At 41.8% G+C, this 13,953-nt stretch overlaps 1 protein-coding gene across 1 annotated transcript; it reads left to right on the top strand.

The window, feature by feature from the left end:
- The first annotated feature begins 4 nt into the window (after positions 1 to 4).
- On the top strand, positions 5 to 2,693 carry PTRHD1 (peptidyl-tRNA hydrolase domain containing 1). Its single transcript, XM_003411917.4, has 2 exons — positions 5 to 271; positions 2,056 to 2,693. The coding sequence occupies exons 1-2, from the start codon at positions 20 to 22 to the stop codon at positions 2,224 to 2,226; spliced, it is 423 nt and encodes a 140-aa protein (XP_003411965.1). The 5' UTR covers positions 5 to 19; the 3' UTR covers positions 2,227 to 2,693.
- The last annotated feature ends 11,260 nt before the right edge of the window (positions 2,694 to 13,953 follow it).

Raw genomic sequence — 13,953 nt, 5'->3', positions numbered from 1 at the left:
GCCCCTCCCCGATCCCAGAATGCACCGGGGAGAAAGCCCAGCCTTTCTGTTGGTCAGGAAGATGGCAGCCTCTAGCGCACAGCCGCAATTCCTGGTGCAGTACTTGGTGCTACGAAAGGATCTATCGCGGGCTCCGTTCTCTTGGCCAGCAGGCGCCTTGGTAGCGCAGGCCTGTCACGCAGCCACCGCAGCCTTGCATATTCACCGCGACCATCCGCACACGGAAGCCTACCTCCGGGACCTGGGGCGCATGCGCAAGGTGGTTCTCGAGGTGAGACACACCCCTGCGGAGGGGGAGAAACGCTAAGACCGCCGAGACCGGAAGTGGGTGTGGTCTTGTGTCCAAGACCTAATTCGTGGAGGGGGCGTGGCGTTAGGTTTTGGAAAGGCTTCTGAAGCCTGAGGTGTTTAGTGCCCCAGCATCCTTCTTTTGGTAGGCAGGGCCGGGCTGTGTGAAGAGTGGACGTCGGGTTCGTTTTTAATACTTCCCTGCCCGTCTCCGGTCCCACTGGGAACTGGTGCCTCCTGCGTCTTTATGGTAGGTGTGTGTGTGGGCAGAGACTGGGGGAGAATGGCCCTGCCTTTAGCAGCTACCTGTGCAAAGGCGGGCGTTTTAAAGCCGTGCCAAAAGATACTTCGCGCTCTCAAAACCGACCCAGAAGGAATAAGGAGGACTCAGAGTTCCGTACTGCCATGGGAGCTGTGCGTGGTGAAGTCAGGAGTTTACCCAGATAAGATGCCGAATTGTTTTAAAATAAAAAATATTAAAAACTCTAGTATAGATTGACCTAAGCATCAGAAATACCAGGCACCTGGGTGTAAATCGGTATGCCTTTAAAAATAGCCATAAGGTTCTTGCAGAGTCTTTGGGTAGTGCAAATGGTAACGCTTGACCAGCTGATAACGGCGACCTTGGAGGCCACTCGGAAGCGCCTGGGAAGAAAGGCCTGGCGATGTACTTCTGAAAAAATCAGCGATTGGAAACCCGATGGAGCACGGTTCTACTCTGACACAGATGGGGTCACCATGAATCAAAATCGACTGTAGGGTGTATCTGGTACCGGTAGAGCAAGGGTTTGGACTCCGACAGGTCCAAAGACTTCAGTTTAACCAGTTGTACTGTGCTTTTACTGTGCTGCCGCCTGCTGTTGGAAACCCTCGCGGTGTAGTGGTTAAGTGCTACCCCTGCTCACAAAAAGGTTGGCAGTTTGAATTCACCAGGCACTCCATGGAAAACCGATGGGGCAGTTTTACTCTGTTGCTATGAGTTGGACTCGACGGCAACGGGTTTGGTTTTTTGGTTTTCCACAGAAGGTAACTGCTGGACTTAATGGATTCGGAGTGGCAAGCCCAGCATTCTCTTACTTGATAAAACAAGCTTCTAGTTATCTTTGTGTCCTGTGCCTTCATTGACAGGGAACATATATTATGCAAAGTAGCACACTAATTATCTTTATTTTCTGAATGATAATTTTAGTACTTCCTGTAATGGGATTCAGCGTGGGTGGCAAGGATGACCCAGAAACAGCTTCAGAAGGATGTGTGAGAGTAGCTTGCCCTCCCTTGACTAAACAAGTGAGAGCTATCCCAGCAAAAGGAAAACACTTCCAGGCTTGGGTGGGGAAGGCTTGGAGGGGAGTAGGGAGGTGGAGGTTGAAGTGGTTTTTTAAACCCTTCCAGTTGTCAGGTCTTATAGTCAGAGCTGGCTGGAGGCTTAGGGATGGCTGTCCTGGGCATTGGCCATAAGAAAACTATAAAATGGGTAGGGTGTGATTACTGACAGCTCATATAACATCTGAAGAAGAAGAGAAAACTCTCCACTTCATAAACAGGTATCTTAAGCCTCGCCCAGCTCTGCCCCAGGCAGCTTACCTAGGATCCTACAGACTTGTGACCCTGGAGTGGAAATGCTGCTCCTGAAGACCTGCTCTACAGCCCCTTCTTTGGTAAAGCTGTTCCTCTACTTTCAGTTAGGAGGAAGCCCCCTTTATCTGGGCATTTTGACACTTTCTAAATGGACTATTCAATTTGTCTTCTGTGTTCTGCTCCCTGTAGGCCCCAGATGAGAATACCCTAAAGGAGCTGGCTGAGACCTTGCAACAGAAGAATGTCGACCACATGCTGTGGCTGGAGCAGCCAGAGAACATAGCCACTTGCATTGCACTCCGGCCCTACCCCAAGGAAGAAGTGAACCAGTATTTGAAGAAGTTCCGATTATTCAAATGACTACTGTTATCAATTGCTTTGCTCAGCTGGACCTAGAAACAGCAAGCAATCAGCCCCTAAGCATTAATTATGTACTTTAAATATCAATTTGCTCTTCCATTTAAGTTATGACATTTTCTTGAGAGTCAAGCACATGTTCATATTAAAGTTGTCATTAATAAGTACTTCCTCTTTTGGTTCAGGCGGGGAAAGTAGGTGAGCAGCAATAAGGTCTACAAGTCATTGCTTAACTGGAAAATTTGGTTAGACTTATACAGGAGTCAACGAAACTCCCTTGCTCTCAGTGGGTCGTGCATTGAGGTGACCTGTCAGTCCTTTAAACCTTGATATGACCCTGAAACTCAGCTGTGACCACCAAGTACACAAATAATGGAACAGGAAAGATGCGCTCGAGGTTATTTTTCTCCTAAGTAATAACAATACTTTTAATTTTGTTCATAAATAAATTCATATATAGTTAAGAAGTGTCTCTTGAAGTTTAAAGTACCATCATTATATGATTTGATTTTTCAAGTCTTGCTGTTATTAGGTGCCATCAAGTCGGTTCCGACTCATAACCGCCCTATGCACAACAGAGCAAAACACTGCCCGGTCTTGCGCCATCCTCACAATCATTGCTATGCTTCAACCCATTGTAGCAGCCACTGTATCAGTCCATCTCGTTGAGGGTCTTCCTCTCTTTCGCTGACCCTCTATTTTAACAAGCATTATGTCCTTCTCTGGAGAATGATCTCTCCTGATAATATGTCCAAAGTATGTGAGCCGTAGTCTCGCCATCCTTGCTTCTAAGGAGCATTCTGGTTGTACTTCTAAGACAGGTTTGTTCATTCTTTTGGCAGTCCGTGGTATATTCAGTATTTTTCAAGTCAAGTTTTAAGTCTTAGGATTTCACTAAATGCTGTTACATGCAAAACTTCAAAATCTGTCTTTATCCATGATGCCTTCCTAAGTCGCAGGCCTACAGATGCATCCAAGCAGGAGTAGTACATCCAAACTCCAAACTCATTCCCTTCTCTACTCACTCAAAACCCAGCCCCTCCTGGCTTAATAATAACCTAACATTTATTGAGTACACAGTATGTGCCAAGGACTGCGCTAAGTGGGTTACATATATTACCCTGTTTAGTCTTCACCATAACCCCATGAGGTAGGTACTTATATTTTCAGCCTTTCGCATGTAGGGAAACTGAAGCACAAAGAGGTTGAATATTTTGCTCCAAATCATGTAATTAGTGGTGGAGTTGGGATTTAAACCCAGTCAGTCTGCACCTGGGGTGTCAACCAATACACAATACTTCAGTATATAATATGTGTTCCTATAAAAGTTGTTATTAATAAGTACTTCCTCTGTCCAGGTCTACAGGCCACTGCTTAAATAGAAGATTTGATTAGACTCCTATACAGGGGTTAAGGGAAACTTCTTTTTTGTTAAGAATTATAGAGTTCTTCCAATCACCCAGGCTTAAAACCAGGGCTTTGAACCAGTTCTGCCTGGTTTGGTCATGGCCAGTGAAGCAAAACCTGAACAGACCTGAACTTTTCAAATGTGGGTGAAGCATAATGGGAAAAATTGTGGTTCGAAGCTCTGCTAGAAACTTAAGCTCTCTCTGAGAAAACAAGGGCAGCATGAACGTTGCATAGCAACCAAATCCCTTAATGGCAGAGTTAGAAACCCGCGGCGTCCCGTTCAAAGATGGCGTCCAACAGTGCAGCTTTGAATGTGCGTCGCTCTCCATAGTCTTGGCAATAACCCAATCTCCTGCATCAGGCTCCTGAAAGGGCTCACTATGCCACTCTCAAGTCTCCCGTTCCAGGGCTTCGACCTATAATTTCTCCCGTCCTGGTTATCAATCCACTTCACCCAAATATTAAAAAATTCGGGTCAATTTTTATTTTGCTTTGTCAGCCATGGCTGAAGTGGTTTGAATCAGTCTGAAGCCTAGCTTAAAACCTTTCCTTTTAATTTCTTTTTCTTCACATCTGGTTGACATATTTCATTGAATCTGACACATCAACTGTACAATGCAATGTTATTTTACGAACCGTTAAGAAATGCTACCAGGTGCTGGGAGGGTAGAGGGGAAGAGGTGAACAGGCACTGCCTCGATGTTATCCCTACTACCTACAGCTACCCAAGACGTACCCCCTCTAAAAAGCCTAAAGATGACTTTTATTTACACCCTTGGAATGAGTTTAGCACAGTAGTTTTCGAACTTTAGCGTGAATCAGAATCACATGCAATGCTTGTTAAAACACAAATCCCACACCCAAATTTCAAATTCAGTAGGTCTGGAGTGAGGCCCTAGGATTCGCATTTCCAGCACGCGATGCTGATGCTGCTAGTCCCAGTAACACACTTTGAGAACCACCGGTCAAGAGGTAAGGTATTTGGCACTAAAGGAAGAAAGTTTTCTCTCCTCACCACCTTTTTAGCATTTCACACAGTACTTCCTCTTCATTTAAGAGCCACACCTACTTAGAAAACATAAATAACTAACACTTATAGAAAGGTGAGATATCTCCTTTAGCGTCTGAGTCAACTAAATGGAATGCAACCTCAAGCGTTCTCGTATGCTTTGCCTGTGGCATAATCCACAGTTGTGGCTCCCCCAGCACAGTCCAGGGAGCAGGATGGGTCCCTATTTTGCTGCCACCTTAGCTCAAAGTTGTGAATGCACTTTCAGTGCCCAGCACAGCACTAGGTACAAAATAGACACCCAACGCACCCCTGAGAAGGTAGCAGTAGGGATGGAAAAGAAAGACGTTAAAATTATTTTAGGAGACCAAGGAATTAGATGAGCAATGAAATGTGGGAGCAGGCAGGGGAAGGAGGGAAAGGATAAGGATTTCGCTTTGCCTTCTACCAAGAGAAACTGGTGGATTTAGTATTCTTATATGAGGTCATGGAGCCCTGGTGGTGCAGTGGTTAAGAGCTCGGCTGCTAGACAAATGGTCGATGGTTCAAATCCACCAGCCGCTTCTTGGAAAAGTTCTACTCTGTCCTATAGAGTTGCTATGAGTTTGAATGGACTCAACAGCGATGGGTTTGGGTTTGGTTATATGAGGTCGTATACGCAGAAGTAACTGAGTATGTAAGTTCTCACAAAATAAAACAAAATATTTCTTAAAAGTTAAACATTTATCGTATGACCCAGCCATTCCATTCCTAGGTATTACCCAAGAAAAATTAAAACATATATTCACGGGAAACCCTGGTGGTGTAGTGGTTAAGTGCTACTGCTGCTAACCAAAGGGTCGGCAGTTTGAATCCGCCAGGCGCTCCTTGGAAACTCTATGGGGCAGTTCCACTCTGTCCTATAGGGTCACTATGAGTCGGAATCGACTCAGCGGCACTGGGTTTGGTTTTGGTTTTTGGTATATTCACATGAAGACTTGAACATGAATGTCTATAGCAGCTTTTTTTTGCAATAGTCCCAAACTAAAAGGAGCACAAACCTCCATCGACAGCGGAATAGATAAACACGTTGTAGTACATCTACAAAATGGAATATTACTCAGCAATCAAAAGGAAGGAACTACTCCTACAGGCCTCAACATGGATAAATCTCAGAATCATTATACTGAGTGGGAGAAGCCAGAGACAAAAGGCTACATACTGTATGATACCAATTATATAAAGCCAAATTAATCTATAATGACACAAATCATATCGGTGATTACCCAGAGCCAGGCTTGGAGGGAGGGTGGACTATAAAGTAGAAGTAAAAATCTTTTGGGGTGATGGAAATTTTCTGTGTCTGATTGAACTGGTAGTTTCACAAGTATATACAATTGTCAAAACTAAATTGCATACTTTAAATGCATGAAATTCATTTTACATAATTATTCCTCAATAAAGTTGATAACAAAAAAAGATTTAAAAAAGAAATGCTACCAATTAACTAAGACATGAAACTGATTGTAAGATGCATTTTAATTTCAAAGATATTAAAATATGTATGGATGTGTGTGTATATATATACATATACATACTATATATACATATAAAACCCAGACCCAGTGCCGTCGACATACATATATATGTATACATACATACATACATGTATATATATATATCAGGTAGTCCCCAACTTATGACAGGGTTTCATTCCGATGACTCCAGTGTAAGTCAGTTCTGATGTAAGTCGAATTCTTCTTTTTAGTTTTCATTATTATTGCCTTTTATTATCAATATCTTTGTAAATACAAACTTTGAATATCTGCCAGTAAACATCTGAGACTGATATCATCAGCAAATTATGCACTGTAACACTGTATGTAGTACATATTACTAACGATAACATACACAAATTTTTTTCTTTTAATTGTGCTTGTATGAAGGTTTACAGAGCAAATTAGTTTCTAATTAAACAATTAATACACATATTGTTTTGTGACATTGGTTGCCAATCCCACGACTTGTCAACACTCTCCCCTTTTCAACGTTGGGTTCCCCATTTCCATTCATCCAGCTTTGCTGTCCCCTCCTGCTTTCTTGTTCTTGCCCCTGGGCTGGTGTGCCCATTTAGTTTTGCATACGTGGTTGAGCTACATGTATTATTCTTTGTTTTATGGGCTTGTCTAATCTTTGGCTGAAGGGTGAACCTCAGCAGTGACTTCAGTACTGAGTTAAAAGGGTGTCCAGGGGCATAATCTCAGGGTTTCTCCAGTCTCTGTTAGACCAGTAAGTCTGGTCTTTTTTTGTGAGTTTGCATTTTGTTCTACGGTTTTCTCTCACTCTGTCTGGGACCGTCTGTTATGATCCCTGTCAGAGCAGTCAGTGGTGGTAGCTGGGCACCATCTAGTTGTGCTGGGCTCAGTCTGGTGGAGGCTGTGGTAGTTGTGGTCCACTGGTCTTTTGGACTAATCTTTCCGTTGTGTCTTTGGCTTTCTTCATTCTCCTTTGCTTCAGACTGGGTGGGGCCAATGTAGTATCTTAGATGGCCACTCACAAGCTTCTAAGATCCCAGATGCTACTCACCAAGGTAGGTTGTAGAACATTTTCTTTATAAACTATGTTATGCCAGTTGAGCTAGGTGTCCCCTGAGACCATGGTCCCTAGCCCTCAGCTCAGTAATTTGGTCTCTCAGAGAGTTTGGATATGTCTATGAAGCTTCTATGACTTTGCCTTGGTTAAGTTTTGCTGACTTCCGCAGTATTATGTACTGTCACCAAAGCTACCACTTATCTATTGTCTAGTTAGTATTTTTCCTTCCCCACTCTTCCCCTCCCTCATAACCATCAAAGATTCTTTCTTTCTGTGTGTAAACCTTTTCATGAGTTTTTATAATAGTGGTCTCCTACAGTATCTATCCTTTTATGATTGACTTATTTCACTCAGCATAATGAATTCCAGATTCATCCATGTTGTTAAATGTTTTGCAGATTCATCATTGTTCTTTATCAATGCATAGTATTCCACTGTGTGTATATACCATAGTTTGTTTATCCATTCTTCTGTTGACGGGCACTTACTTTGTTTCCATCTTTTTTTTTGCTATTGTGAATAATGCTGCAATGAACATGGGTATGCATATGTCTATTCCTGTGATGGCTCTTATTTCTCTAGGATATATTCCTAGGAGCGGGATTGTTGGATAGTATGGTATTTCTATTTCTAGGTTTTAAGGAAGCACCATATTGTTTTCCAAAACCATTGTACCATTTCATATTCCCACCAGCAGTGCCTAAGAGTTCCAATCTCCCTGCAGCCTCTCCAAGATTTGTTATTTTCTGTTCTTTTGATTCATACCAGTAATGTCAGGGTGAGATGGTATCTCATTGTAGTTTTTATTTGCATTTCTCCAATGGCTAGTGATTGTAAGCATTTTCTTATGTGTCTGTTAGCCACCTGAATATCTTCTTTGCTAAAGTGTCTGTTCATATTCTTTGCCCATTTTTTAATTGGATTATTTGTCTTTTTGTTGTAGAGGTATCGGATTTCCCTGTAGATTTTAGAGATTAGATCTTTGTCGGATATGCCATAGTCAAAAATTTTTCCCAGTCTATAGTTTCTCTTTTTTACTTTTTTGGTGAAGTCTTTGGATGAGCATAAGTGTTTAAGTTTTAGAAGATCCCAGTTATCTAGCTTATCTTCTGGAGTTTGTGTGTTGTTAGTTATGCCATGTGTTAGAGCTTCTAGCACTGACTCTAATTTTTCTTCTACAATCTTTATAGTTTTTTTGTTTTATATGTAGGTCTTTGATCCATTTTAGTTAGTTTTTGTGAATAGTGTGAGGTATGGGTCCTGCCTCATTTTTTTACGGATGGAAATCCAGTTTTGCCAGAACCGTTTGTTAAAAAGACTCTTTTCCCCTATTTAATGGGCTTTGGGCCTTTCTCAAAGATCAAGCAACTGTAGGTGGATGGATTTACATCTCAGTTCTGGATTCCATTCCATTGGTCAATGTGTCCATCGTTATACCAGTACCAGGCTGTTTTGACTACTGTAGCTGTACAGTAGGTTCTGTGGTCAGGTAGTGCGAAACCTCCTACTTTATTCTTCTTCTTCAATAGTGCTTTACTTATCTGGGGCTTCTTTCCTTTCCATATAAAGTTAATGATTAGTTTTTCCTTCCCATTAAAGAATGCTGTTGGTATTTGGATCAGGATTTCATTGTATTTGTAGATTGCTTTGGGTAGAATTGACATTTTCACAAAGTTCTACCTATCCATGATCACGGTGTGTTTTTCCATTTATGTAGGTCTCTTCTGGTTTCTTGCAGTAGTGTTTTGTAGTTTTCTTTGTATAGGTCTTTTATGTCCCTGGTTAGATTTATTCCTGAGTCTTTTTTGTTGTTGTTGTTGTTGTTTTTTGTTTTTTTTAGGGGCTATTTTTTTTTTTTTTTTAATAAATGGTATCGCTTTCCTGATTTCCTTTCCATAGTTCTCTTTATTGGTGTATACGGATCCAACTGATTTTTCTATTTTTATCTTGTATCCTGCTCCTCTGCTGAATCTTTCTATTAGTTCCAATAGTTTTCTTGTTGAGTCTTTTGGGTTCTCTATGTCATATCATCCATGAATAGGGAGAGTTTTACTTCTTCCTTACCAATGTGGATGCCATTTATTTCTTTTTCTTGCCCTATTACTCTAACTAGGACTCCCAGAACAATGTTAAATAGGAGTGGTGATAAAGGGCATCTTTGTCTTGTTCCTTTTCTCAGGAGGAATGTTTTCAGCCAAACAAAAATTTTAAACACAGTTTTCAGTGTGGTTCATCATAACAAATATATTGTAAGTTGGGGACTACACACACACACACACACATTTATTTGATTTGATGAAATTTGACAAGTACTACTACACCTATTTCCAGTTACCACCATGTGTCAGGCTTTCATTTTGTCCATCAGAGCATCTTACTGTTCTGTTCACCCAGTGTATTGTGGTTTCAATCCAGCAAACATTCTGCCCCTAGGTTTTTACAGGATCATTGAACACCTTGATCATTATAAACTCATACTTGCCCATGAAATATTAGAACTCCTTAGCTTAGCATTCAGGCCTTCCACAATCATATTTTCTACCTATCTTTTTACATGAATCTTCTATTGTTCCCTTCTCCAAACTTGATATTTCAAGAAAGATGCTCTAGTTGCTGCCCTCCAGTCTCTGGCCTGGGGCCTGAATGTTAGTACTCTTCTCTTCCCTTTCCTGCCTCTGGATTTATACTATTTCCAGCTCAAGTACTCTCACCTTCGCAAAGTCTTACCCAGCCAAAAATGATAATTCCTTTCACTGAACATCTATAACACTGTCTTAGTCATCTAGTGCTGCAGAAATACCACAAGTGGATGGTTTTAACAAAGAGAAGTTTATTCTTTTACAGTCCAGTAGGCTAGAAGTCTGAATTCAGGGTGCCAGCTCCAGCGGGAAGGCTTTCTCTCTCTCACCTCCAGAGGGAGGTCCCTGTCATCAGTCTTTCCTTGGTCTGGGAGCATCTCAGCACAGGAACCTCGGGTCCAAAGGATGTGCTCTGCTCCTGGTGCTGCTTTCTTGGTGGTATGAGGTCCCCATATATCTCTGCTGGCTTCTCTCTTTTATATCTCAAAAGAGATTGGCTTAAGACACTAATTTTACCGATCTCATCAATATAATTGCACTAATCCATCTCATTACATCATAGTGATAGGAGTTACAACACATAGGGAAATCACATCAGATGGCAAAATGGTACACAATCATACAATACTGGGAATCATGACCCAGCCAAGTTGACAGATATTTTGGGGAGACACAATTCAACCCATGACGAACACCATATAATGTTTAAAGTATTTCTATAAACATTTGGACACACCTACAGAAGCAAAGCTTATTAAGGGTAATTTATTCAACAAATGATCGCTGCATGTCTACTGTGGCAGGCTGAACAAAGAGCTGAGGATATAAAGATGAATAAAACATTTTTTGCTCTCATGTAGCCAAGAATCTAGTGGGAAGACAGATAATACAAAGAGAAATGTACAAGGTAATACTGGTGCATTTTTCCCCCCATCACCTAGATACTAAGACTACTAAGATATAGATACTAAGGTTTTCCTTTATAAGAGATGATCTCTTGAAACCAGGACAATGGATAGGTTTTCCAGTGAGAACTGGTAGAGCTGAGGGCAGAACCAACTCCAGGATGCCAAGTGAAGAAGAGTTTTCAAGAGGGAGAGAACAAGCAAGAGCAGCATGGAACAAGTAAATGCGAACTGAAAGCATTTAGCGATTGGGAATGTATCAGTGAACTTGGTGAGAGCAGTTTAAACAGCATAATGAGAGAGTGGAAACCAGATTGTAGTCATTTGAGGCAAGACTGGGGGGGAAGATAAGAGGTGGAGACTATTCTTTCAAGAAGTTTGAATGGAAAGAGAGAGGACAGTGGTTGAATGGAGGTTGGAAAGAAGAATGCTGGGCCCCACTGGAGGGATATTCTTAGATGTGAGAGGCTTGAGCAAGTTGATGGGTAAGGAGGACGGTAAAGAGAGGAAAGGCTGAAGTTACTAAATAGAATGGCTGCTAAAACAAATTCAGAGAAAATAAGGAGAGGTGGAATCAAGGACATAAAGAAGGACTGGTCTTGAACAGAGAGAGAAACCTTTTCTGAGACTGGAGGAAAGGAGGTGGAGGAAAGGTGTAGATATAGCTAAGTTTATAAACTGGAGGAGCAAGAAAGTTTAAGTTGACCATACCTGTTGACTTTATTTATTTATTTTTTCTATGAAGGAGAAGACATATTGAACATTGTATTAGATGGCATAGCATAGTGGTTAAGAGCTCAGACTCTGGTGTCGAACTGCCTGAATCCAAATCCTGGCTCTTGTACTTTCGAGCTGTGTGAACGTGGGCAAGTCACCCAACTTCTTTGATCCCCAGTTCTCTCATCTGTAAAGTAGGGATTTACAGGCAAATTAAATGAGCTACTAAATCTGTAACTACAATCCCTTAGAATAGTTCCTGGATATTTGGTGGTAAAACCTAAGAATAAAGAGCTCTCAGTAAAGCAAGCCCAGTTCTCTAATTCCCTTTCTTTCTGCTAGGAAGTGATGTCATTCAAAAACCATACACTCCCTGCTATTTTCATTCAAGTCAGTTAGGAAAATATTTCCAAATGACAACTGTCCTTGTGTATTTTAATCTGCAGTAAGGCACAGTGATAAAGCCAGAGAGAGATGAGTGTCTACACACCTGGGAGAGGGAGGCTTATGCAAATCCCTAAAGCAGAGATGTGAGCACAAACAGCAAAAACTTCTACCTGAGTGATGACAGGAGAGTACCCGTGTGCTGAACCTCAGTGAGAGCAAGGGCAACAACAGGGCAATGGCAGGTTTTCTTACTCATGTCAACTAGACCATTATCATTTGAACTAGACTAATGGTTCTCATTTTTTTTTTATTAACTTTTATTAAGCTTCAAGTGAACGTTTACAAATCCAATCAGTCTGTCACATAAAGTTTACATACATCTTACTCCGTACTCCCACTTGCTCTCCCCCTCTTGAGTCAGCCCTTTCAGTCTCTCCTTTCGTGAGAATTTTGCCGGCTTCCCTCTCTCTCTATCCTCCCATCCCCCCTCCAGACAAGAGTTGCCAACACAATCTCAAGTGTCCACCTAATATAATTAGCTCACTCTTCATCAGCGTCTCTCTCCCACCCACTGACCAGTCCCTTTCATGTCTGATGAGTTGTCTTCGGGGATGGTTCCTGTCCTGTGCCAACAGAAGGTCTGGGGACCATGGCCGCCGGGATTCCTCTAGTCTCAGTCAGACCATTAAGTTTGGTCTTTTTATGAGAATTTGGGGTCTGCATCCCACTGATCTCCTGCTCCCTCAGGGGTCCTCTGCTGTGCTCCCTGTCAGGGCAGTCATCGATTGTGGCCGGGCACCAACTGGTTCTTCTGGTCTCAGGGTGATGTAGGTCTCTGGTTCATATGGCCCTTTCTGTCTCTTGGGCTCTTAGTTGTCGTGTGGCCTTGGTGTTCTTCATTTTCCTTTGCTCCAGGTGGGTTGAGACCAATTGATGCATCTAGATGGTCGCTTGTTAGCATTTAAGACCCCAGACGCCACATTTCAAAGTGGGATGCAGAATGATTTCATAATAGAATTATTTTGCCAATTGACTTAGAAGTCCGCGCAAACCATGTTCCCCAGACCCCTGCCCCTGCTCCGCTGACCTTTGCAGCATTCATTTTATCCCGGAAACTTCTTTGCTTTTGGTTCAGTCCAATTGAGCTGACCTTCCATGTATTAAGTGTTGTCTTTCCCTTCTCCTAAAGCAGTTCTTATCTACTGATTATTCAATAAAAAACCCTCTCCCACCCTCCCTCCCTCCCCGCCTCGTAACCACAAAAGTATGTGTTCTTCTTAGGTTTACTATTTCTCAAGATCTTATAATAGTGGTCTTATACAATATTTGTCCTTTTGCCTCTGACTAATTTCACTCAGCATAATGCCTTCCAGGTTCCTCCATGTTATGAAATGTTTCACAGATTCGTCACTGTTCTTTACTGATGCGTAGCATTCCATTGTGTGAATATACCACAATTTATTTACCCATTCATCCATTGATGGACACCTTGGTTGCTTCCAACTTTTTGCTATTGTAAACAGAGCTGCAATAAACATGGGTGTGCATATATCTATTTGTGTGAAGGCTCTTGTATCTCTAGGGTATATTCTGAGGAGTGGGATTTCTGGGTTGTATGGTAGTTCTATTTCTAACTGTTTAAGATAACGCCAGATAGATTTCCAAAGTGGTTGTACCATTTTACATTCCCACCAGCAGTGTATAAGAGTTCCAATCTCTCCGCAGCCTCTCCAACATTTATTATTTTGTGTTTTTTTGGATTAATGCCAGCCTTGTTGGTGTGAGATGGAATCTCTTCGTAGTTTTAATTTGCCTTTCTCTAATGGCTAATGATCGAGAGCATTTTCTCATGTATCTGTTGGCTGCCTGAATATCTTCTTTAGTGAAATGTGTGTTCATATCCTTTGCCCACTTTTTTATTGGGTTGTTTGTCTTTTTGTGGTTGAGCTTTGACAGAATCATGTAGATTTTAGAGATGAGGCGCTGGTCGGAGATGTCATAGCTGAAAATTCTTTCCCAGTCTGTAGGTGGTCTTTTTACTCTTTTGGTGAAGTCTTTAGATGAGCATAGGTGTTTGATTTTTAGGAGCTCCCAGTTATCGGGTTTCTCTTCATCATTTTTGGTAATGTTTTGTATTCTGTTTATGCCTTGT

This window comes from Loxodonta africana, chromosome 12, assembly GCF_030014295.1.
Source record: "Loxodonta africana isolate mLoxAfr1 chromosome 12, mLoxAfr1.hap2, whole genome shotgun sequence".
In the NCBI taxonomy this organism is placed as follows: Eukaryota; Metazoa; Chordata; class Mammalia; order Proboscidea; family Elephantidae; genus Loxodonta; species Loxodonta africana.
The sequence above is the reverse complement of the archived record's forward strand: the minus strand, read 5'-3'. Positions and strand labels throughout refer to the sequence as shown.

Bases quoted from the DNA above. Each gene is read 5' to 3' on its own strand.
- PTRHD1 (XM_003411917.4), top strand. From the start codon at position 20: ATGCACCGGGGAGAAAGCCCAGCCTTTCTGTTGGTCAGGAAGATGGCA. The intron at 272-2,055 runs GTGAGACACACC...TGCTCCCTGTAG, and splicing joins TGCGCAAGGTGGTTCTCGAG to GCCCCAGATGAGAATACCCT.